General features: G+C 45.3%; 1 protein-coding gene across 4 annotated transcripts in view; it reads left to right on the top strand.

Moving 5' to 3' along the window:
* Window positions 1-27,261, top strand: part of LOC121532199 (tripartite motif-containing protein 44) — a 109,956-nt gene that overhangs the window by 64,504 nt on the left and 18,191 nt on the right. For 3 of the 4 annotated variants that reach the window (XM_041837985.2, XM_041837982.2, XM_041837984.2), the window contains exon 5: window positions 1,012-1,037. In XM_041837985.2, coding sequence (XP_041693919.1) covers window positions 1,012-1,037 — 26 coding nt within the window. The remainder of the gene's footprint in view (window positions 1-1,011; window positions 1,038-27,261) is intronic. The other variant, XM_041837983.2, reaches the window with a different exon arrangement.

Raw genomic sequence — 27,261 nt, 5'->3', positions numbered from 1 at the left:
GGCTGGGCTGATGAGACATTGGATTGTGCAGTCAGATGGAACAGAGTAAACCGGCATTTTAACATTTTAGTCATTTAGCAGACGCTCTTATCCAGAGCGACTTACAGTTAGTGAGTGCATACATAATTTTTTTATTTTTCATACTGGCCCCCCGTGGGAATCGAACCCACAACCCTGGCATTGCAAATGCCATGCTCTACCAACTGAGTTACATCCCTGCCGGCCATTCCCTCCCCTACCCTGGACCAATTGTGCGCCGCCCCATGGGTCTCCCGGTCGCGGCCAGCTACGACAGAGCCTGGATTTAACCAATCAGCGTTGTATAATAGTAAACTAAACACCACCCGGCCTCACAATATGTTCTTATTTTTACCTTCACCTTTTGAATTCATTTTAATTCTGCACCTATTCCAATGAGATGTTACTATCCAATTCTCCACTTTAAACAAAGTGGGAAGAAATAGGATAGTATTGGGTTGAATGTGTCTTGTTTTAATGAAAAGCAGAGAGATGGTGTTAGCAGTATAGTGCTGTATAATTAGTCTCTGTGGTCCTCCTCTATAGCTGGTGGCTGGGCTGGTGGCTGCTAATTAAAGTGTGAACAGTGTCTACTGTCAGAGTAGAGCTCCACCACTGTATTCATTTACTCTCTTCTCATGTGACACACTGATGTGTGAAAGCCACAGTCACACAGTAACACAGTCACTCGCTTACTAAGTCACACTGTAACATTGTCATTAAGGCACAGTCTCAAAGCCACTATCACACAGACACTCATACTCAGACACTTTCTTAAACCCTTTTTCTCCTTGGGTAGTGTATGTAATCCACAAGTAGTGGTAGAGCAAGTCTATAGTAAGTCTGACCTAATTCCTACAGTGTGAATGTATTAAAGAACTGGTAAGTCTCTTTGAGAATAGCTTTTGATTTGTGAAGGCATGCTGTGTAGCTAAAGCACCTCTGTGTTCTGGTCCCCTGTACTAAAACTGCTGTCTCCCTTGTCTTTTTCAGCAGCGCGACATTGAGGCCAGGCCAAGGTAAGGCTGATTAATAACATTCTCAGTATCTGGCAGAGCAGGGAGAAAAAATACATTTTCAAATCACCACACTCAGTTGATTTTACAGTGGGTTTACAGGGAGAGGGGATCAGTATACCACACACATCCATGCTCACACTCACATATACAGTAAACCCGCACGCTCTCTCTATCTATCGCTCTCTCTCTCTTGCCTTCTCTCTCACACACACGCACGCACACACACACAAACACACACAAACACACACACACACACACACACACACACAAACACACACACACACACACACACACACACACACACAGACACACACACACACACACACACACACACACTTCTCTTTCCAGCCCTTGAACATTGTATCTCCTCTCCTCTCCTCCTCCCCTGTAGTACTGTATAGACCTTTTCACACTGCATTGTTCTTAGCACAGGGCTATCTTAGCCTGTGTTCACCAAAGCATTTGTTAACCCTGGGCTAAGCTTTAGCCCTGGGCTAAGGAGTCACACTTGTATTCCAAAGCCCTGGGCTAACGGACAAACACAACATGCGACCAATATTCTATCTCTGGCACGCAACCAATGTTATAAGCAAGACATTTATTAACACATTAGTTCCTCTTGCTTCTAGCCTAGCATTTGATTTCCAACAGTGATGGTTTGTATAAACCGTACAAACCTTGCTGTCTGCCTGTCTGACCTCGGAAACAATGTTTCACTTTTGAAATTCTATCTCGCCCCTGTACAGAGAATACTGTGAACGAACGATACATCAACTTTTCTGATCCAGGCGAAATCATGTAACAATATTTTTATCATGGATATATCAAATTAAATGTTAATAGAAAAGCTATGAAAACAGATGAAAATTGAGCGTTTGCTGCCCTTCCAGCTGTAGAGTTTGTAGCTTTAGATGGCTACGTGAGAAGACGTTAGGCTTGCAAAGCAACCATTTTTGTTAGGCATACCAACCATGATTTTGCACTGATGAAAGTATATTGTTTTTTGTCCTCAGATGAAAGGATGAAATAGTATGAATTTACTTATCAAAATAATGTGCAGAAGCATTACAGGCATCACAAGCATATGTAAATTAAGTGACAATGCAGCTTTTGTGATTGGACGGTGAGCATTCTAGGCGTTGTTCTTGACCCCATTTTACATAGGCTATTTTGGCACCATGTTTCTGGGGCTAACCCTGAAAATTCGGTGCTAGCCCACTTTGGAGCAGAGTTAGCTAGCCCTGGAGCAGAGTTAGCTAGCCCTGGGCTAAGGTTGGTGCTAGCCCACTTTAGAATGTGCAAAATATAAACTATTGGGACCAAGTCTTAAAAATAACTGATGTGGGCACAAGATGGAGGGAAAGTTGGAGCATCACTAACGGAATTACAGTTAACGACAATGTATTATCCAAGAGACAATAGCGACTATAGCACAATGGCAGAGTCATGTCTTAAGTCTCAAAAATCCATGCTTTCTGTGAATGCTATGAAGTCTGAAAATTGTGGATGGAGCTTGAAAGTTGGCTGTCAGAAGTATTTCAATGTAAACATTTTAATCCGTCTGTCTGCATATTTCAAGACATGGCATATGGGGGAGTAGTGAGATATCCAATGGGCTGGATGATTCTTTTCTCATCACTCATCTTGATAAAACGTATACTAAACACTTGGAAATCTATCAATCCGCCATCATTAACACAATGAAAAAATCAGATGATTTATTATTGAAATATTGAATTAGCATGCACGACCGAGAAAAGCAAATTGATTATATTTAAGGCCAAGTGGCAAACAATGATGCAGGCACTAAGGATGGAGGTGTGAGCATGCAGGTCTGGGCAGAGGAGATGTAGTCATTGTTTGTGTGTGTCTGTAAGTTGTTGTTCGTATGTACAAGTTTGTATATGGAGTAAAAATAAGAAAATGACAAATGTAATATTATTTTAAAAGAGAACACTTGCTTAGGCCCGTGCTAAAATCTTCCTTAGGCCAGGGCTAAGGTGCAGTGTGAACGCGCCTTATGTGTGTCACATCCATGGCCCAGCCAGCATTTAGCTGCTCTAATCTCTATGCCCGCTGGAATTAAACAGCCACACAGAGTGACCTGCCCCTTTCCACTCCAATGGTCACTGGGCCAAGCCGGGCCAGGCTGGGCACTGGAGAGACACACTGTCCACTAGTGTGTGGTCAAGCTGTAGTTTGATTATTGGGGTCCACCCAAGCCCTCTGGTGGAACAACCCTGCTTAGGCAGCATGGTCTGTGTTGTACTAAGCTTGTCTAGAAGGTAGTCGTGTGAAAGTTGTGTGTCTTGTCTGCCTGCCTGCCTGTCTGTCTGTGTGCCTGCCTGTCTACTTGTCTGTATCTCTGTCTATCTGTACGTCCATCTGTTCATCCTCTCGTCCATTTGTCTGACTGTCATTATGTCTGTCTCACTTGTAGAGGTGTGTAGGTTAGTGTGTGAGACGGTGTGTGTAGGTTAGTGTGTGAGACGGTGTGTGTAGTTTAGTGTGTGAGACGATGTGTGTAGGTTAGTGTGTGAGACAATGTGGGTAGGTTAGTGTGTGAGACGGTGTGTATAGGTTAGTGTGTGAGACGGTGTGTGTAGGTTAGTGAGTGAGATGTTGTGTGTGCAGGTTAGTTTGTGAGACAGTGTGTGAAACAGTAGGTGTAACAGATAGACTTTACCCAGTCACACACGTATTGATCCCCTGACACTGTCATGGCTTTCAGAGAGGAGTCGCTCGCTCACAGCAGCTGATTTCCCATCACCCACTGCTGTGTCCGGTCTCTCTGGTGTGTGTCTCTCCAGGCCTTGATGTCAGGCTGCCCACCTCGCCACCTCTCTCTCACACACACACACACACACACACATACAAATGCTCAGTAATGGTCTGAGACACAGGCAGAGCCTCCCTGTCTGCCTGTCTGAGCTGTGCAAATGTCAGCATCAGCATCTCGGGTGGGAAAGAAATGCTTTATCTGAAAGGTACTATCTGGTTGAAAAATGGTTAAAGAAGAAAATGTCTGATAAGAAAGACACCTACAAGCTTTGAGCTAAAGGCTTTGAAAAATAACAGAGGGCTCAGTGTTTTATCTTTGGAATTTTGTTGGATTTTCAGAACATACACTACCGTTCAAAAGTTTGGGGTCACTTAGAAATTCCTTGTTTTCGACAGAAAAGCAATTTTGTCCATTAAAATAACATCAAATTGATCAGAAATACAGTGTAGACATTGTTAATGTTGTAAATAGCTATTGTAGCTGGAAACGGCTGATTTTTAATGGAATATCTACATAGGCGCACAGAGGCCCATTATCAGCAACCATCAGTCCTGTGTTCCAATGGCACGTTGTGTTTGCTAATCCAAGTTTATCATTTTAAAAGGCTAATTGATCATTAGAAAACCCTTTTGCAATTATGTTAGCACAGCTGAAAACTGTTGTGCTGATTAAAGAAGCAATAAAGCTGGCCTTCTTGAGACTAGTTGAGTATCTGGAGCATCAGCAATTGTGGGTTCGATTACAGGCTCAAAATGGCCAGAAACAAATAACTTTCTTCAAAAAATCGTCAGTCTATTCTTGTTCTGAGAAATGAAGGCTATTCCATGCGAGAAATTGCCAAGAAACTGAAAATCTCGTACAACGCTGTGTACTACTCCCTTCACAGAACAGCGCAAACTGGCTCTAACCAGAATAGAAAGAGGAGTGGGAGGCTCCGGTGCACAACTGAGCAAGAGGACAAATACATTAGAGTGTCTAGTTTGAGAAACAGACACCTCACAGGTCCTCAACTGGCAGCTTCATTAAATAGTACCCGCAAAACACCAGTCTCAACGTCAACAGTGAAGAGGCGACTCCGGGATGCTGACCTTCTAGGCAGAGTTGCAAAGAAAAAGCCTGACGCGGTCATGGAGAATCCCAGTATAACTGCCAGCTCAGGGGCTATAGGGGCTTTAACTGATGGGCCTGCCAATGGTAATGCTGAGACCCAAGCACAATCCACTACTCTCTACTCCAGACCAGATGGCTGCAATTTGGGACCACAGGGTGGGATAACGCTTCTGCAATACCCTTGGTCAAGGTTAACACACACACACACACAGACATACACACATACACATAAAAGTATGCGCACACACACACATGAACGCACACACACACTACCTTTCTCCATCTTCATAAAACGCTGTGGGTGCAGAATCTAGCCCAGCTCCCTGCCTGGATAAAGGCATCAGATAACGACAGGTATAAAATATAATGAAGTCATAATACAAGAAGGACAGGGATAGAGGGATGAGAGGGAGAGAGGGAGAGAGGGAGGAATGTGACTGGGGGAGAGGAGGGAATACAAATATTTTTATTGTCTGTAGGGTTATAGCTTACACGCTCGGGAAGATGGGGATTGAGGCGGTGGAGAGGAGAAAATGAATTGGAGGAGAAATGGGAGAGAAAGATTTTTATTTATTTATTAACATTTATTTATTCAGGGGAGCCCTATTGAGACCAGGGTCTCATTCTCAATTGTGCCCTGAGAACAAACAACTCACAAATCAACATGATAATTCAATAAAACAGCAAAAAAGAAACTACAGATACAGCAGTTACAGATGCATTTCAAATAAATTATTACAATCAACCAAAACACTCGCAAACCTCAGTGAATTCCTTCCTCATCAGCGTTCTAAACTGCCCTATTGGCCCCAGGTATTCAAGATGTAATGTAATGAATTTGTAACTTATGGGGGGACGTTAAAACTAAAGTCTGATTTACCTAGGTTGGTAGAGACACGAGGGACCTCAAGAGTTAACCAAGCCTGTGAGCGGGTTTGGTGCCTTGTATTTTAATACTTTAACAGAGAAGTGAGATATGTTGGAAGCTTGTGCAGCAGAGCTTTGTAAACAAAAAGGGAGAAATGAAGTGATCTACGGGAATTTAGAGATATCCAGCTGACCTTCTGATAAAGGATGCAGTGATGAGTATTAAACCTGAAAAAGCGAAGCACGCTATGGTACACTGCATCCAAAGGTTTTAGAGTAGTGGCTGCTGCATTCTGATAAATGGTGTCACCATAATCAAGAGCTGGCAGGAAGGTTGCCTTTACAACCTGCTTCCTGATGTTTAGAGAGAGGAATTGTTTTAAGATGGTCATACCATGGATCATTTAGCTATTTGATTTTGAATTTTAGGATCCCTTTAGGTATAGAAATTATTTGATAAAATATTGAATTTGGCCTTTTGTACTATAACCCATAGAAACGCATTGAATAACACATTCATAAATGCCAAAAAAAAGACAGTGAAAAATAAATCATAAGGAATAAGGTTTTGAAGTGTCTGTCCTGTATCTAGGATATATAAGAAAGCTCAGGAAATATATATATTTTTTTTTTTTCTACACATATTGAACTCTTTCTTTTTGTTGGCACAAAACTACCTCCATACTTCCATTCATTTGTATAGGCTACCTTCAGACGAGTTCCGTGACAACTGTGGGAGTCATAGAGCGAAACGGATCCATCGTGTTCGTGAGAGTCTTATCTTTCCATAGAGTGGTCGTATTAGTTTGTAGGACAAACCGTTCGGATGCTACAGAAGCTTCTGTGAGAAGACCGATTTTTATGATGTTTCATGTTCTGACAAACACCGCTGTAGCTCGGCCACCTTCCACTGCAGATGCAGATTTTTACAATCCAAAAGCCCAGATATTTATAGGTGGGAACATGCTCGATGAGAGAACCATCCAATGCTTAAATGTGTAAACCATATGAAATATTTCTACGAGAATTAGAAAACAACATTTCGTTTTTCCTGCATTAAGTAACAATTTAAAATCAAGAAGGTCTTTCTGCAAGGCAACAAAATCAGATTGCAGCTCTAACATAGCCTGGTCAGCTGTAGGTGCAATAGCGTACAGACGCGTCATCTGCATACAGATGAATGTTACAGGTTTTTGCAGATAGACCAATATTATTTATAGAAATAGTAAAGTCGACCCCGGCAGGACACCTTTAGTAATATTGAGGTAACTTGACTTGACACCATCAGAAAGCACACATTGTGTCCTCTCTGACAGATAGTTCCCAAACCACTTGCAAGACGCCTGGTCGAGGCCAATTTCAGACAACCTTTGAATGAGTACGGGATGGTCGACAGTATCAAAGGCTTTGGATAGGTCTATAAATATGGCAGCACACTGATGCCTATGATCTAAGCAATTTAACACGTCATTTAAGACAAACATAGCTGCTGAAACATTGCTATGTCCATGTATAAAACCAGACTGGTGCACATTAAGAATATAATTTGAAATTAACAAAGTTGAGAGTTTGTGATTCCAATATTTGAGCAAAGTAAGATAGTTTAGAAATTGGGAAGTAGTTATCTAGGTCAGAAGAATCCCTGCCTTTGTGAAGGGGGAGGGTATTCACCGCCTTCCAGATCTCAGGGATAGCACCAGAAGCAATCGTTAAACAGAAAATGTGGGTCAAAGGTTTGACAATGAGGGGGGCAGAAAGCTGCAGTAAAAAGGGATGAAGCAAATAATGTCCTATGAATTGTTTTACATACATTTTTTGCAAGGCAACTAATTTGCATATTTTTTTTTTTTAAAGAGTCAGTGCCTGGAAGTGCATCATTCTCTGCTATCTGTTTAGAGGTGAATAACTTGAGGTATTTCCAGAAAGCATTCTTCCAAATAGCTGGCCAGCTGAGGCAAAATGGTAATTAAAAGCACCATACATTTAATTTTTAACTGTTATGGGACCAGAGGCTGTCATAACCTGCTGGGGCAACGAGTGGGTGAATTTTGTTTTAAAGATTTGACCACTTTCCAGAATTTAGCTGGATTTCCACCACTCTCAGATACACAATTCAAGAAGTATGTTGACTTTGCTTTTCTAACCCGAGTAAGACATCTATTTCTCAAATGTCTGAAGGACTGCCAGTCAGAGGTAGTATCAGTCAATCTAGCCTTAGCCCAGGCTAAGTTTCTTTCATGAAATCTCTCAGACAATGAATGTGTGAACCGTGGGTTAGATCTGTCCTTTAACCTTAATATTTTCTATGGAACATGCTTATCTGCAACACAGTTAAACAGAGAGTTAAAACATTCAAGGGCCTGATCCGAATCAGAGATAGAGGACACACCCTCCTAATCATACAACCCCAGGTCATACAGGAAAGGTTGCTCATTGAACGTTCAAAAAAAAAATGTGCGGACATGATTTAGGTAACTTAGTATCTCTTATGCAGGCAATGGGACAATGGTCACTGAGCTCGTTAGCAAAGCAGGGCGTTAATCAGAATGATTTCCAAAGGAGTATATTTTTCAGGGTCTTTTAGTTGGGGCGGGTTGGTTTAGTTATCAGACGAGTTAAATTTAGCTCAGTACAAATATATTTCAGTCTATCTGAACCAATCCAGGTTAAGATCATTGAATATTAATAATTCAGATTTAGCATAGTTAGACAGCAAGTCAGACTATTTGCTAAGAGCAATTGGGAGGGCGGAGGGAGGATGATAAACTCCCACTAACGTTAGTTAGGTATTATTACCAAGGCACACATTTAGGACAAGACATTCAAATTGCTTGGGGACAGAGGTGGTAATACACACAGCAACGTTCAAGTTGTTCTTTATGAACATGGCGACACCCCCACCTCTGCCAGCTCTGTCAGATACATACACATTATATCCATTCAGAGACACATCAGAGTCTGGCACAGACTGTTTTCACCAAGTCTCAGTAATTATCTAAATGGCCACTTTGGTCTGAGAGGCCAGAATTACAATACGATCAATTTTCGAAATCAAACTTCTAACATTTACATGAATCAGTCCAAGGCCACAGCTGTGGTATTTCAGATCAGACTGAGTCTCTAATACAAACAATGCAATGATCAGTAGGTAACCCTCTATATGAAATAGCCATGGGGTTGGCTTGAAATGGTATAGATACAAGATTGCTTAGAACTGTGCCATTTGGTCTATGCCTCGAAAGAGGACGTGGATTTAAAACAAGAATCAATGAGTGTTACCTGTTGCGGGCAAGGACTGATATCCCATCACTTTTTTAGTACCCTTTCGATGTTAGCACTCAGCATCCAAGCTCCTCTCCTTTTCGGGTGCAGGCCGTCCCTTTTTAGGAACTGTGGTCGCTTCCGAAACAGATCCAACGCTTTTTCAGAGTCCTAATTTCATCCAAGAGTCCAGTGTAAATAGCCGGGAGAAGAAGAAGATTCCACGACAGAGGGAGAGGGAGAGGGAGAGGGAGAGGGAGAGGGAGACGGAGAGGGAGAGGGAGAGGGAGAGGGAGAGGGAGAGGGAGAGGGAGAGGGAGACGGAGAGGGAGAGGGAGACGGAGAGGGAGAGGGAGAAAGAAAGAAAGAAATATATATTTTTTTAAGAAAGCAAATTAAATATCCCAATCGATCAAGTCTCTCTGTCTCTAAAAGTTGATAATTGCTTGCCTTTTTAAGCAGTTTTTCACCCTGTGTGAGTTGCAAGTGATGACTGACAGGCGTTTAGGGAGTCAGTCATTAGGGACAGAGTTTCTGTTAGTTTTCTGATAAAGACAGAGGCGGGACATTCACTGAGGCCTATGCCACTTGGAACTCTCTCTGCTTTCTTCGGCTCACTCTATTGAGTAGTTAAGATGTCCCCATTCAGAGTTTTGAATGGAGAAAGCCCTAATAGAATATTCAGGGATATTAAAAAATCGTGAGCTTTTTCTTGATCAAAGCTGCAGAGGATCAGGAGTACTTGCGTCACAAGCCATCCCCCTTTCGCGTTATAATCACTCTCTCTTTCTGTCTCTTTCTGTCTATTAATCTCTTTCTCCACCCCTTGTTCTGTGTGGTTTCTTTACATATTATTTTTTTTCTGGGTTATACAGTACCAGTCAAAAGTTTGGACACACCTACTCATTCCAGGGATTTTCTTTATTTTTACTATTTTCTACATTGTAGAAGAATAGTTAAGACATCAGAACTATGAAATAACACATATGGAATCATGCAGTAACCAAAAAAGTGTTAAACAAATATATTTTATATTTGAGATTCTTCAAAGTAGCCACCCCCAGAGAATGCCAAGAGTGTGCAAAGCTGTCATAAAGGCAAAGGGTGGCTAAAATATATGTTGATTTGTTTAATACATTTTTGGTTACTACATGATTCCATTTGTGTTATTTAATAGTTTTGATCAAATCAAATCAAATCAAATGTTATTGGCCACATGCGCCGAATACAACAGGTGCAGACATTACAGTGAAATGCTTACTTACAGCCCTTAACCAACAGTGCATTTATTTTTAATAAAAAAGTTAAATAAAACAACAACAAAAAAGTGTTGAGAAAAAAGAGCAGAAGTAAAATAAAATAACAGTAGGGAGGCTATATATACAGGGGGATACCGGTGCAGAGTCAATGTGCGGGGGCACCGGCTAGTTGAGGAGTTGAAGTAATATGTACATGTGGGTAGAGTTAATGTGACTATGCATAAATAATTAACAGAGTAGCAGCAGCGTAAAAAGATGGGGTGGGGGGGCAGTGCAAATAGTCCGGGTAGCCATGATTAGCTGTTCAGGAGTCTTATGGCTTGGGGGTAGAAGCTGTTGAGAAGTCTTTTGGACCTAGACTTGGCACTCCGGTACCACTTGCCGTGCGGTAGCAGAGAGAACAGTCTATGACTAGGGTGGCTGGAGTCTTTGACAATTTTGAGGGCCTTCCTCTGACACCGCCTGGTATAGAGGTCCTGGATGGCAGGAAGCTTGTCCCCAGTGATGTACTGGGCCGTACGCACTACCCTCTGTAGTGCCTTGCGGTCAGAGGCCAAGCAGTTGCCATACCAGGCGGTGATGCAACCAGTCAGGATGCTCTCGATGGTGCAGCTGTAGAATTTTTTGAGGATCTGAGGACCCATGCCGAATCTTTTCAGTCTCCTGAGGGGGAATAGGCTTTGTCGTGCCCTCTTCACGACTGTCTTGGTGTGTTTGGACCATGATAGTTCGTTGGTGATGTGGACACCAAGGAACTTGAAGCTCTCAACCTGTTCCACTACAGCCCCGTTGATGAGAATGGGGGCGTGCTCAGTCCTCTTTTTTTTCCTGTAGTCCACAATCATCTCCGTTGTCTTGGTCACGTTGAGGGAGAGGTTGTTACCCTGGCACCACAGGGCCAGGTCTCTGACCTCCTCCCTATAGGCTGTCTCATCGTTGTCGGTGATCAGGCCTACCACTGTTGTGTCGTCGGCAAACTTAATGATGGTGTTGGAGTCATGCCTGGCCATGCAGTCATGGGTGAACAGGGAGTACAGGAGGGGACTGAGCACGCACCCCTGAGGGGCCCCCGTGTTGAGGATCAGTGTGGCAGATGTGTTGTTACCTACCCTTACCACCTGGGGGCGGCCCGTCAGGAAGTCCAGGATCCAGTTGCAGAGGGAGGTGTTTAGTCCCAGGATCCTTAGCTTAGTGATGAGCTTTGAAGGCACTATGGTGTTGAATGCTGAGCTGTAGTCAATGAATAGCATTCTCACGTAGGTGTTCCTCTTGTCCAGGTGGGAAAGGGCAGTGTGGAGTGCAATAGAGATTGCATCATCTGTGGATCTGTTGGAGCGGTATGCAAATTGGAGTGGGTCTAGGGTTTCTGGGATAATGGTGTTGATGTGAGCTATGACCAGCCTTTCAAAGCACGTCATGGCTACAGACGTCAGTGCTACGGGTCGGTAATCATTTAGGCAGGTTATCTACAGTGTAGAAAATAGTAAAAATAAAGAAAAACCCTTGAATGGGTAGGTGTGTCCAAACTTTTGATTGATACCGTATATCACTGTATCCCTTTTTAGCTGTCAATTACATCACTGAGTGATGGCCCCGAGGAATGAAATGTACTTCTACATACAGTGCCTTCAGAAAGTATTCACACTCCTTGACTTTTTCCACATTTTGTTGTTACAGACTAAATTTCAAATTGATTGAATTGAGATTTTGGATCACTGGCCTACACACAATATCCCATAATGTCAAAGTGGAATTATGTTTTTAGAAATGTTTACAAATTAATACAAAATGAAAAGCTGAAATGTCTTGAGTCAATAAGTATTCAATCCCTTTGTTATGGCAAGCCTAAATAAGTTCAGGAGTAACGATTTGCTCAGCAAGTCACATATTAAGTTGCATGGGATCACTCTGTGTGCAATAATAGTGTTTAACATGACTTTTGAATGACTACCTCATCTCTGTACCCCACACATACAATTATCTGTAAGGTACCTCAGTCGAGCAGTGAATTTCAAACACATATTCAACGACAAAGACCAGGGACGTTTTCCAATGCTTCGTAAAGAAGGGCACCTATTGGTAGATGTTTTTTTTTTTTTTTTTAAAGAAGCAGACATTAAATATCCCTTAGAGCATGGTGAAGTTATTAATTACACTTTGGATGGTGTATCAATACACCCAGTCACTACAAAGATACAGGCGTCCCTCCTAACTCAGTTGCCGGAGAGGAAGGAAACCGCTCAGGGATTTCACCATGAGGCTAATCGTGACTTTAAAACAGTTACAGAGTTTAATGGCTGTGATAGGACAAAACTGAGGATGGATCAACAACATTGTAGTTACTCCACAATACTAACCTAAATGACAGAGTGAAGGAAGCATGTACAGAATAAAAATATTCCTAAACATGCATCCAGTTTGCAATAAGGGACTAAAGTAAAACTGCAAAAAATGTGGCAAAGAAATTAACTTTATGTCCTGAATACAAAGCGTTATTTTTATTTTATTTCACCTTTATTTAACCAGGTAAGCCAGTTGAGAACAAGTTCTCATTTACAACTGCGACCTGGCCAAGATAAAGCAAAGCAGTGCGATAAAAACAACAACACAGAGTTACATATGGGGTAAAAAACATAAGTCAAAAAATACAACTGTAACGATCCCGGCAGTCTGAGTCGGGTCCTGTCTGTGGACTAGTTTTTCTGCTCGGGATCTCCAGTTTCCCGAGGGTTCTGGAACGCTCCGGGGAGCTCTCTTGATTTCCGCACCTGCATCCCATCAGCAATCTGCACACCTGGTCCTGATCATCACCCTTCTTAGGCTCTGGCCTAACATCCATTCCCTGCCGGATGCGTTAGCCATGAACAGTAGGTTTACCAGAGTATCAGTCTTAGAGCTTCTAGCGTTAGTTTTGTTGTTTTTGCACCTTGTTGGTTTGTTGTTTACTTACCTCCGTTTTGTTCCATCTGCAGTCACTCGTCCGGAACCTTCATCCAACCTCTGCCTGGTGGTCGGCGGCTGCCGAGCCATGATGGGATCAACCACTGCACCCCCAACAACTAATCAACGCCGCCCGCTCTGTTCCCTGGATTATTCAGCATCACTCTTGGATTTGTAAATAAACACTCACCTTCGTTTCAACTTACCTTGTCCTGGTCTGCTTCTGGGTTCTGGCTTTGTAACTCGTGACAACAACAGAAAATATATATACAGTGTGTGCAAATGTAGCAAGTTATGGAGGTAAGGCAATAAATAGGCTATAGTGCAAAATAATTACAATTAGTATTAACACTGGAATGCTAGATGTGCAAGAGATTATGTGCAAATAGAGATACTGGGGTGCAAAAGAGCGAAATAAATAACAATATAGGGATGAGGTAGTTGGGTGGGATAATTTCAGATGGGCTGTGTACAGGTGCAGTGATCGGTAAGGTGCTCTGACAACTGATGCTTAAAGTTAGTGAGGGAGATAAGAGTCTCCAGCTTCAGAGATTTTTGCAATTCGTTCCAGTCATTGGCAGCAGATAACTGGAAGGAATGGCGGCCAAAGGAGGTGTTGGCTTTGGGGATGACCAGTGAGATATACCTGCTGGAGCGCAGACTACGGGTGGGTGCTGCTATGGTGACCAATGAGCTAAGATAAAAAATGTTTTGCCTAGCAGTGATTTATAGATGGCCTGGAGCCAGTGGATTTGACAACGAACATGTAGTGAAGACCAGCCAACAAGAGCGTACAGGTCACAGTGGTGGGTAGTGTATGGGGCTTTGGAGACAAAACAGATGGCACTGTGATAGACTACATCCAATTTGCTGAGTAGAGTGTTGGAGGCTATTTTGTAAATGACATCGCCGAAGTCAAGGATTGGTAGGATAGTCAGTTTTACGAGGACATGTTTGGCAGCATGAGTTAAGGAGGCTTTGTTGCGAAATAGGAAGCCGATTCTGGATTTAACTTTGGATTGGAGATTCTTAATGTGAGTCTGGAAGGAGAGTTTACAGTCTAACCAGACACCTAGGTATTTGTAGTTGTCCACATACTCTAGGTCAGACCCGTCGAGAGTAGTGATTCTAGTCGGGTGGGCGGGTGCCAGCAGCGTTCGATTGAAGAGCATGCATGTAGTTTTACTAGTGTTTAAGAGCAGTTGGAGGCTACTGAAGGAGTGTTGTATGGCATTGAAGCTCATTTGGAGGTTTGTTAACACAGTGTCCAATGAAGGGCCAGATGTATACAAAATGGTGTCGTCTGCGTAGAGGTGGATCTGAGAGTCACCAGCAGCAAGAGCGACATCATTGATATACACAGAGAAAAGAGTCGGCCCAAGAATTGAACCCTGTGGCACCCCCATAGAGACTGCCATAGGTCCAGACAACAGGCCCTCCGATTTGACACATTGAACTCTATCTGAGATGTAGTTGGTGAACCAGGCGAGGCAGTCATTTGAGAAACCAAGGCTATTTAGTCTGCCAATAAGAATGCGGTGGTTGACAGAGTCGAAAGCCTTGGCCAGGTCAATGAAGACGGCTGCACAGTACTGTCTATTATCGATCGCGGTTATAATATTGTTTAGGACCTTGAGCGTGGCTGAAGTGCACCCATGACCAGCTCGGAAACCGGATTGCATAGCGGAGAAGGTACGGTGGGATTCGAAATGGTCGGTGATCTGTTTGTTAACTTGGCTTTCAAATACTTTCGAAAGATAGGGCAGGATGGATATAGGTCTGTAACAGTTTGGATCTTCACCACCTTTGAAGAGGGGGATGACCGCGGCAACTTTCCAATCTCTGGGGATCTCAGACGTTACGAAAGAGAGGTTGAACAGGCTAGTAATAGAGGTTGCGACAATTTTGGCGGCTAATTTTAGAAAGAAAGGGTCCAGATTGTCTAGCCCAGCTGATTTGTAGGGGTCCAGATTTTGCAGCTCTTTCAGAACATCAGCTGTCTGAATTTGTGTGAAGGAGAAGCGGGGGGGGGGCATGGGCAAGTTGCAGAGTTGGTGGCCGGGGTAGTGGTAGCCAGGTGGAAAGCATGGCCAGCCGTAGCAAAATGCTTGTTGAAATTCTCGATTATTGTAGATTTATCGGTGGTGATAGTGTTTCCTAGCCTCAGTGCAGTGGGCAGCTGGGAGGAAGTGCTCTTATTCTCCATGGACTTTACAGTGTCCCAAAACTTTTTGGAGTTAGTGCTACAGGATGCAAATTTCTGTTTGAAAAAGTTAGCCTTTGCTTTCTTGACTGCTTGTGTATATTGGTTCCTAACTTCCCTGAAAAGTTGCATATCGCGGGGGCTATTTGATGCTAATGCAGTACGCCACAGGATGTTTTTGTGCTGGTCAAGGGCAGTCAAGTCTGAGGAGAACCAGGGGCTATATCTGTTCTTAGTTCTGTATTTTTTGAATGGGGCATGTTTATTTAATATTGAGAGGAAATTACTTTTAAAGAACAACCAGGCATCCTCTACTGACGGAATGAGATCTATATCCATCCAGGATACCTGGGCCTTGTCAATTAGGAAGGTCTGCTCGCTAAAGTGTTTTAGGGAGCGTTTGACAGTGATGAGGGGTGGTCGTTTGACCGTGGACCCGTTACGGACGCAGGCAATAAGGCAGTGATCGCTGAGATCCTTGTTGAAGACAGCGGAGGTGTATTTAGAGGCTAAGTTAGTCAGGATGATATCTATGAGGGTACCCATGTTTACGGATTTAGGGTTGTACCTGGTAGGTTTGTTGATAATTTGTGTGAGATTGAGGGCATCTAGTTTGGATTGTAGGATGGCCGGGGTGTTAAGCATATCCCAATTTAGGTCACCAAGCAGTACGAACTCTGAGGATAAATGGGGTGCAATCAATTCACATATGGTGTCCAGGGCACAGCTGGGGGTTGAGGGGGGTCTGTAGCAACAGTTAGATACTTATTTCTGGAAAGGTGGATTTTTAGAAGTAGAAGCTCAAACTGTTTGGGCACAGACCTGAATAGTATTACAGAGCTCTGCAGGCTATCTCTACAGTAGATTGCAACTCCACCCCCTTTGGCAGTTCTATCTAGACGGAAAATGTTATAGTTGGGGATGGAAATTTCCGATTTTTTGGTGGCCTTCCTAAGCCAGGATTCAGACACTGCTAGAACATCAGGGTTGGCGGAGTGTGCTAACGCAGTGAATAACTCAAACTTAGGAAGTAGACTTCTGATATTAACATGCAAGAAACCAAGGCTTTTGCGATTACAGAAGTCAATAAATGATAGCGCCTGGGGAGTAGGAGTGATACTGAGGGCTGCAGGGCCTGGGTTAGCTTCTACATCACCAGAGGAACAGAGGAGGACTAGAATAAGGATACGGCTAAAGGCTTTAAGAACTGGTCTTCTGGTGCGTTGGGTACATAGAATAAAGGGGGCAGATTTCCGTGCGTTGTAGAAAAGATTCAGGGCATTATGTACAGACAAGGATATGGAAGGATATGAGTAAAGTGGAGGTAAACCTAAGCGTTGGGTAACAATGAAAGAGATAGCATCACTGGAGGCACCGATTGAGTCGGTCTCTGCGTGAATGGGGGGTGGGACAAAGGAGCTATCTAAGGCAGGTTTAGCTGGGCTCGGGGATCTACAGTGAAATAGTGCAATTAGAAATAACCGAAACAGCAATAAGCAAACCATATTGACATGGGAGAGAGGCATAAAGCAATCACAGGTGTAATTTGAGAGAGCTAAGACAACAGCTGGTAATGACGACACAGTTTGGGCTGAGGCTAAACATAAACAGGATGCGGTACCGTAAAAAGGAACAGTCCAGCAGGCATCAGCTGTATAGTTGAGTTATCATAAGGTCCGGTGAACAGCAATAGGATAGTTTGGAGGTAGTTCGGGGGCACTAGCGAGCAAGAGGCCACGGCTAGCGTGTGCTAGCAAGCCGGGGCTAGCAGATGGAATCTTCGTGGTCGACGTCGTAACGGGAAGCCTGTTGTAACCACATCAGACGATTTCATCGGCAGACCAGTCGTGTAGGATCGGCGGGGCTCCTTGTCAACACTAGGTGGTCCCGTCCGGTTGACAGAGAGGTAGATAGCCGGGAGATGGGCCTAGCGCAGGATGATTAGCCAAACCACAACGTCCATTTTGTTGCAGCTAGCTGGTAGCGATGAATCCGGAGTTAAAGGTCCAGTGATTCAGTGATTCCGGCAGAAAAACTGATATGTTCTGGGTTGATAACGCGCTGTGCAGACAGTGCAGACTGGCCGAATAATAGTCCAGGCTAGAGCTGGCTGGTAGGTGGTGCAGGCCACAGACAATGGTGAAAAACCGCTAACGGTAGCTAATAGCAAGTAGCTAGTTAGCTGGCTACTCCCGTCCGGTAGACCGAGAGGTAGATGGCCGGGATATGGGCCTGGCTCTAGGCTAGCTTGAGGCTAACTGGTGCTTGCATCGGGGGCAGTGGTGATTAGCCAAACAGCAACATCCATTCGGTTGCGGCTAGCTAGTTGCGATCCGGTGATTAATGTCCAGTGATTAAATTATTCCCGGCAGAAAAATCCAATGTTCTGGGTGAAATACCGCTAACTGTGGCTAATAGCAAGTAGCTAGTTAGCTGGCTAGCTAGTTTCAACTGGAGATTCTAGATAAAAGCTAAGTCAATAATAGAATCTGTTCCACATTGAGTGAGGCGGGTTGCAGGAAAGTATATTTTGTAGAAGGATGAAAAGTCTGATAGGGAAATATGTACGAAAAATACAAAAAAACAGGGTATTTACAGGATATTTACAGACACACGACAAAAACAGGACTGCACTACCACGCCATCTTGGTTGTGGAAGAGGTTATATTTGGGGCAAATCCAACACAACACATCACTGAGTACCACTCTTCATATTTTCAAGCATGGTGGTGGCTGCATCATGTTATGTGTGTGCTTGTCATCGGCAAGGTAGTTGTTTAGGATAAAAAGAAACGGAATACAGCTAAGCACAGGCAAAATCCTAGAGGAAAACCTGGTTCAGTCTGCTTTGCAACAGACATTGGGAGACAAATTCACCTTTCAGCAGGACAATAACCTAAAACACAAGGAATTGCTTACCAAGATGACGTTGAATGTTCCTGAGCGGCCTAGTTACAGTTTTGATGTAAAGTGGCTTGAAAATCTATGTCAAGACTTGAAAATGACTGTCTAGCAATAATCAACAACCAACTTGACAGAGGCTGTATAATTTAAAAAAGAATAATGTGCAACTATTGTACAATCCAGGAATGCAAAGCTCTTAGAGAATTACCCAGAAAGACTCACAGCTGTAATCGCTGCCAAATGTGATTCTAACATGTATTGACTCAAGGGTGTGAATATTTATGTGAATGAGATATTTCTGTATTTCATTTTCAATACATTTCATTTTTTTAATAAAAACATGTTTTCACTGTGGCATTATAGGGTATTGTGTGTAGATGGGTGAGAAACAACATCTATTTAATCAATTTTGAATTCAGGCTGTAACACAACAAAATGTGGAATAAGTCAAGGGGTATGAATAATTTCTGAAGGCACTGTACTGTATACACCAGAAGGCATTGCTGTGGTGGAGCTTTTAAAGTGCTTTGGCTCACACCCTGTTTGGCCAACACTGCTCCACTTGAGCAACCACTCCAGTAACAAAGGACATATGTGGGTCAGAAAGAGCTACGGGACTGTGATGTGCAGAAAGCCTGCTTAGCAGGGAAGGATTGGCAAGCATATAAATCATGCAATGTAATCACACTAATATGATAGGCACTCTGGGGAGTCTGGCACATCTAATGATGATAGCAGGTCCCTCCACTTATTCCTCCACTCTGTCATGTTTCTGTGCTCTGCTCTGTCCCTGTCTCTGGAGCCATAAAACATCCCCTGACTTCCTCTCCTGTTTTATCATGCATAGGACCTGAGGAGAAGTAGCGTAACCTCAGAGACTAGCGATAAGAGGGCTAAGGGCTATCGCTCTCACCAGAGCCTTTAAACACAAACACACACACTATCTTTCTCTCTTTCTTTCCCTCTCCTGACTCTCCACTGTTCTGGTTGAATGGATGGTTTGTTAGTAGTGTTCTGGTTGAATTGATGGTTAGATGGTTGTGTTCTGGTTGAATGGATGGTTAGTTAGTTAATTAGTAGTGTTCTGGTTGAATGGATGGCTAGATAGTGGTGTTCTGTTTGGGTTCTGGTTCTGTGGATGGAGGCTGAAGAGGAAGTGGGAGCTCTCTGGCGTTGCCTTCCTGGTGTTCAGTTCAGTCAACACATCCAGGGTCAGGAGAGGGAAGGGTGTGATGTTGAGACTACTTGCTCTTCAGATGGTCAAACAGACTGGTGGAGGAAGGGAGGAAAGAGAGGAGTGAGGAAGGAGTGAAATGGTAGAGGACAGGGGATGGACCCCTAAGATGGAAACACAGTGAAATATTTACATTACCCAGAGAGAAGAACAGGCACTGCAGCCTCCCACTCACGCTCCCCTCCCGTCCTTCATCCCTCCATTCTCCCCACCTTATCACGTGTGTGCTGTATGCTGCGGTATAATCAACATGTCCACACTTTAGTGGCTATAGGCTATATAACATTAGCCAACGGGGTTTTAGTAAGTGCGGCTGGTATGTGTATTTCGGGAGTGTGTGTGTGTGTGTGTGTGTGTGTGTGTGTGTGTGAGTAGACGAGTAACAAGGCCCAGCTAGCTGCTGTGGTTGGTGATGGAGGATCATGTGTCTCTCCTCCACCTCACACTCCTCTCCTCTCTTATTCACACTCCAATGGGACTGTGGATCTCACATTCTACTTCACCCTCTGCACTATCCTGCTAACAACACACTTACACACACACTGACATGTGCGCACTAACATACACACTGACATAACACCTTTCATTTCGTTCTCTGTGCAAGCACAAATACACACACAAACAAACCAACTCATTGAATGTCACGCCACAAATAAACATGCACTATTCATTGAATAACTCACATGTACTAGACACAGCGCACACACACTTCTTTAGGCACATGTCACTGGTACTCACTTTCAGGGCTACTATCAAATGACATCAACAAGGCAGTCAAAGCAGCACATATCTTATACACGTGTGCGTGTGTGATCTTTGATGTGCTCCTTTAGATGACTAATGGTCGTTTTTTAAAAATCTCTCAGGGATTCACTGGAATACATAAAAGGTAATTTTACCACAAGAAACTTCCGATTATCATCACAATTTAATGTTGGGAGTTGCCATAGCAACCCGTACATTATGGTTTTGTATTTTGTTCCCCTCTTCAGACGTGGGCCTTTAAATGGAAAGAGTAGTACTGCTAAAAGTAGACTGCAAAATGAAAGCTTTTCAGATTAATTGAGTTTCTGAAATGGCACAATCTGAATCACAAAATTCTGTTCTCCCACGTCAAGAAAATTATCCACAATAATGTTTTTTCATAAAAGATGTAACAGAGAGTTTTATAATGGATGTTGCTGTGGAGGAGCTGCCTGATAACTCCGGTTGAGTTCAGTTGTAGATAGGAAGACTTGCAACAACACACAACCAAGCAGTAGCCTGTATATGGAGCAACGTTTTGAATCCTAAGGTATGAATTCAATACTGGACAATATTGGTGTTGTTTTCTGCATTGACCATCAAAGCAAAGGTATAAAGCACAGACGTGGGTTCTTAGTTTGATCACCCTGTTGCAGGGACATTTAACATTTGTAGTATATTTGAGGTTTAAAAAGGTTTCTGAAGTTTGTAATTTCCCTTACGAAAAATGTATCAACCCCTACAAAAATGTCCATTAATTATAATTCACATAATAATTCACATTTTCTGTTGCTGCATGATTATTTTCCTGCTGTAGCAAACTGGCTCAAATTAAGATCCTACATCTGTGTCAATGCTGAGGTGTATGTGGCGGTGAAGTCAGGCGCAGGACACAGAGGATCAGTAACGACTACTTTACTTTCCAAAGTAAAATACGCACAAAACAAAAGCCTCCAAACACAAGAGGAGAAATGTACGCGGAGTGCGTAGTAAACAAGATGGTCAATGCCGAACATACATACAAGAGACACGGACAATAATACACAAAGGCAAACATAAAACAAGGGAACTTATATGGTACATAATCAATACAGAATACGAAACAGGTGTACCAACTAGACAATACAAGACAAACATCGAAACATTGAGCGGTATCCGGGGACGATGAACGCCGAAGCCTGCCCGAGCAAGGAGGAGGAGCAGCCTCGGCGGCATCCGTGACAGTACCCCCCCCTTGACGCGCGGCTCCAGCCATGCGCCGACCCCGGCCTCGGTGACGGCCAGGAGGACGCGGAGCAGGGCGCGTGGGATGACTCCGGTGGAACTCCGTCAGGAGGGAGGGATCTAAAATGTCCCTCCTAGGCACCCAGCACCATTCCTTCGGACCGTACCCCTCCCACTCCACGAGATACTGCAGACCCCCCATCCGACGTCTCGAATCCACGATGGACCGGACTGAGTACGCCGGAGCCCCCTCGATGTTCAGTGGGGGCGGAGGAGTCTCCCGTATCTCCTTGTCCTGGAGTGGACCAGCTACCACCGGCCTGAGGAGAGACACATGGAATGAGGGGTTAATGTGATAATCATTAGGCAGTTGTAACCTGTAACATACCTCGTTCAATCTCCTCAGGACTTTAAATGGCCCCACAAACCGCCGACCCAGCTTCCGGCAGGGCAGGCGAAGGGGCAGGTTTCGAGTCGAGAGCCAGACTCGATCTCCAGGTGCGTACACAGGACCCTCACTGCGGTGGAGATCGGCGCTCGCCTTCTGCCTACGGATAGCCGGCTGCAGATGTACATGCGCAGCGTTCCATGTCTCCTCCGAGCGCCGAAACCACTCATCCACCGCAGGAGCCTCGATCTGGCTCTGATGCCATGGTACCAGAACCGGCTGATACCCCAACACACACTGGAAAGGGGTCAGATTCGTAGAGGAATGGCGAAGGGAGTTCTGGGCGATCTCTGCCCAGGGGATATACCCCGACCACTCCTCCTGCCGGTCCTGGCAATAAGATCTCAGAAACCTACCCACATCCTGGTTCACTCTCTCCACCTGCCCATTACTCTCAGGGTGGAAACCCGAGGTAAGGCTAACCGAGACCCCCAAGCGTTCCATGAACGCCCTCCAGACTCCAGAGGTGAATTGGGGACCCCGATCAGACACTATATCCTCGGGTACCCCGTAGTGCCGGAAGACGTGGGTAAACAAAGCCTCAGCAGTCTGTAGGGCAGTAGGGAGACCCGGCATTGGGATGAGGCGACAGGCCTTAGAGAACCGATCCACAACGTCCAGAATAGTGGTACTCCCCTGGGAAGGGGGAAGGTCCGTGACAAAGTCTACCGATAGGTGAGACCACGGCCGTTGTGGAACGGGTAGGGGTTGTAACTTCCCCCTGGGCAGGTGTCTAGGCGCCTTACACTGAGCGCACACCGAGCAGGAGGAGACATAAACCCTCACGTCCTTAGCCAATGTTGGCCACCAGTACTTTTCACTAATGCAGTGCACTGTCCGGCCAATACCAGGATGTCCAGAGGAGGGTGACGTATGAGCCCAATAAATGAGACGATCACGAATCTCGAGCGGAACGTACGTCCGCCCCGCTGGACACTCTGGAGGAGTAGGGTCGGTACGTAACGCCCGCTCGATTTCTGCATTGACCTCCCACACCACCGGTGCCACCAGACAAGACTCCGGCAGTATGGGAGTGGGCTCAATGGACCTCTCCTCTGTGTCATATCGCCGGGACAGGGCGTCTGCCTTAATGTTCTGGGACCCTGGGATGTAAGTGAGCTTAAAAACAAACCAGGCCAGAAACATGGCCCACCTAGCCTGACGAGGGATCAGTCTCCTAGCTGCCCGGATGTACTCCAGGTTACGATGGTCAGTCAGAATGAGAAAAGGGTATTGAGCCCCCTCAAGCCAATGCCTCCACACCTTTAGGGCTTGAACCACGGCTAGCAGCTCCCTGTCCCCCACGTCATAATTACGTTCCGCCGGGCTGAGCTTCTTCGAGTAAAAAGCGCAGGGCCGGAGTTTAGGAGGCGTGCCTGAGCGTTGAGACAGTACAGCCCCAATACCGGCCTCTGACGCGTCCACCTCCACCTGGAATGCTAAAGCGGGGTCTAGATGCGCCAGCACCGGAACCAAGGTGAACAGGTCCTTCAGTTGTCCAAATGCCCTGTCCGCTTCAGCCGACCACTGCAAACGCACCGGGCCCCCCTTCAGCAGGGAGGTGATGGGAGCTGCTACCTGTCCAAAACCCCGGATAAACCTCCGGTAGTAATTGGCAAAACCCAAAAACCGCTGCACCTCCTTAACCGTGGTTGGAGTCTGCCAATTACGCACGGCTGAAACGCGTCAATCTCCATCTCCCACCCCTGACGCGGACAACCGATGGCCCAGGAAGGAGATGGACTCCTGGAAAAAACAGACATTTCTCTGCCTTGACAACAAGTCATGCTCCAACAGCCTACCCAACACTCGACGCACCAGGGCTACATGCTCGGCTCGTGTAGAAGAGTAAACTAGAATGTCGTCAATATACACCACTACACCCTGCCCATGCAAATCCCGGAAGATCTCGTCCACAAAGGATTGGAAGACTGAAGGAGCATTCATTAACCCGTATGGCATGACGAGATACTCATAGTGACCCGAGGTGGTACTAAATGCTGTCTTCCATTCATCTCCCTCCCTAATGCGCACCAAGTTGTAGGCGCTCCTGAGATCCAGTTTTATGAAGAAACGCGTTCCGTGTAATGATTCCGTCATACTCGCAATCAGAGGGAGAGGATAACTGTATTTAACAGTGATCTGATTGAGACTACAGTAATCAATACACGGGCGCAACCCTCCATCCTTCTTCTTCACGAAAAAGAAACTCGAGGACGCAGGAGAAGTGGAGGGCCGTATGTATCCCTGTCTCAGAGACTCGGCTATGTATGTCTCCATAGCCGCCGTCTCCTCTTGAGACAGAGGATACACATGACTACGCGGAAGTGCAGCACCTGCCTGGAGGTCTATCGCACAATCCCCCTGTCTATGAGGTGGCAATCGCGTCGCCCTCGTCTTACTGAACACGAGTGCCAAATCATCATACTCAGGAGGAATGTGCAGTGCGGGCATTTGGTTCGGACTTTCCACCGTGGTCGCCCCTACGGAAACACCTAGACACCGCCCGACACAATGGTCAGACCACTCCTTGAGAGCCCTCTGTTGCCACGAAATGGTGGGGTCATGGGATATTAACCAAGGAAGTCCCAGCACCACGGGATACGAAGGAGAGTCGATCAGATACAACTGAATGATCTCCTCATGACCCCCCTGCGTCCTCATCTTTAGTGGCGCTGTGACCTCCCTAATCAACCCAGATCCCAACGGACGGCTATCTAGGGCATGAATAGGAAAGGGCACATCTACTGGTAGGAGGGGAATCCCTAACTTAACACAAAAATTACGATCAATAAAAATTCCAGCTGCGCCTGAATCGACTAGCGCCTTATGCTGGGAATGAGATGCAACCTGGGGAAATACTACTTGTATACACAGGTGAACAACAGAGAGCTCTGGGTGAGTTTGGCGCCTACTCACCTGGAATGACTCCCCAGTGCGTGACCTGTTGCCTCGATCCCCTGGAGACCCTCCCCAGCACCGAACCGCAGTGTGTCCTCTACGGCCACAGTTGGTGCAGAGGACGGCCTCCCTCCGGATCTCTCTCCTCCTCACTCTAGCGCCAGCACCCCCGAGCTCCATAGGGCTCGGCTCGGAGGTGCTGGGGGATGGACTGGACGGCCCCAACTCCGGACGTCCGCGGGTAGCCAGCAGGGTATCCAGACGGATCGACATGTCCACCAACTGATCGAAGTTTAGATTGGTGTCCCTGCAGGCCAACTCTCGTCGAACGTCCTCTCGCAGGCTGCACCGATAGTGGTCGATGAGGGCCCTCTCATTCCACCCCGCATCCGCCGCTAGAGTCCGGAAGTCCAGGGCGAACTCTTGTGCGCTCCTCTTCCCTGTCGGAGGTGGAACAGACGCTCCCCGCCGCTTTACCCTCTGGGGATGATCGAAAACAGCCCTGAAGCGGCGGGAGAACTCTGCGTAGCTGATGGTGGCGGCGTCTATTCCCCTCCATTCGGCATTGGCCCACTCCAAAGCCTTGCCGGATAGACAGGAGATGAGGGCGGAAACGCTCTCGTATCCCGAGGGCGCTGGGTGTATGGTTGCCAGGTAGAGTTCCACTTGAAGTAGGAAACCCTGACACCCGGCTGCGGTGCCATCATATGCCCTCGGGAGCGAGAGCCGAATCCCACTGGACTCCGGAGATGGTACGATGGGGCTGGCCGATGGTGGTGGTAATGTAGGAGGAGGTGTGGGCAAACCTCCTCTTTCCCATCGGCGCAGGGTGTCCATCACGTCTTGCATGGCGGAGCCGAGTCTATGGATCATGGCGTCCTGGCTGCTGACCCGATCCTCCAGTGACTCGGTCACCGCCGCTGCTCCTGCTGACTCCATGGGTGGTGTGTTATTCTGTCAATGCTGAGGTGTATGCGGCGGTGAAGTCAGGCGCAGGACACAGAGGATCAGTAACGACTACTTTACTTTCCAAAGTAAAATACGCACAAAACAAAAGCCTCCAAACACAAGAGGAGAAATGTACGCGGAGTGCGTAATAAACAAGATGGTCAATGCCGAACATACATACAAGAGACGTGGACAATAACACACAAAGGCAAACATAAAACAAGGGAACTTAAATGGTACATAATCAATACAGAATACGAAACAGGTGTACCAACTAGACAATACAAGACAAACATCGAAACATCGAGCGGCAGTAGCTAGTACTCCGGGGACGACGAACGCCGAAGCCTGCCCGAGCAAGGAGGAGGAGCAGCCTCGGCGGCATCCGTGACAATCTGCACCAATTGCAGACTAGTATAGTACCAGGACTGTGATCCTAGGAAGTGTTACTGAGTTAACTTTCCTGGTTAAATAAAATGAAATAAGCATGTTGTATCTGTAAATAATGAATGGTCTATTTCTGAGTGTGTTTGTCGGTGTGTGTCGGTTTGTATATGTATATGTACACAGTGTGTTTGCCTACACATTCATTTGAAAGCAGTTATCCTCAGCGTTTTCTGGTGACATTGAAAATGAGCCAGGAGAGGATGTACTTTAACTATTTAACAAGGAAATCAAGAGGGTACCGCTTTAAGTATTCAAGAAGGTGAGATCATGTTTAACTCAGAATAGAGAAGGGAAAGAGGGGAGATGGTAAAATGGGGGAAATAAGCTTTCTGTGCATGCAGTGATATAGAGGGATAGGGGAGGATAAATGGGAGCAAGCCTAGTGAATCATACAGTATCTCACAAAACAACAACAATGAGTTAGTCTGACAGCAAAACTTCAGCGTGTACGGTGGTATAAACAGTTTGCTATCTTCTCCTGTGTTCTCCCATTATTTGATTTTCTGCTTATTAATCACAACATTGATGGTTTGTTTTTGTGAAACACTCCTTCTCTTCATCCTTTCTCATTTTTTTGTTCTTTGTCTCTTTCTCTCTGTAGCTGCTCATTAAAAGGGTATTTTCTCCTCTTTTACTCAACTCTCCTTTCCTGGGAAGTAATCGCGTGAGAGAGAAAAGTGTTAGATGACAAGATAAATAAGGATATGACGCAGTAAATGTGTTAATTAAAACAATTGTCCTGGAGGAAACAGATACCTGCTATTGAGGAGGAGGGAGAGAAAGAAAAACAGTGAGAGAAAGAAACAGCAAGCTTGAGAGAGAAAAAGGATGTGTGTGTCAGAGAGAGAGCCTATATGAGAGGTAGACCGCAGGAGAAGGTGGTAGCAGTGTATAGTAGAACACAGATGTTTTGTGATTCTCTGTCTATAGTTTGACTCCATCAAATGCTAGT

Source organism: Coregonus clupeaformis, chromosome 19 (assembly GCF_020615455.1).
Source record: "Coregonus clupeaformis isolate EN_2021a chromosome 19, ASM2061545v1, whole genome shotgun sequence".
NCBI lineage: Eukaryota > Metazoa > Chordata > Actinopteri > Salmoniformes > Salmonidae > Coregonus > Coregonus clupeaformis.
This window is presented reverse-complemented; position numbering and strand designations above follow the sequence as displayed.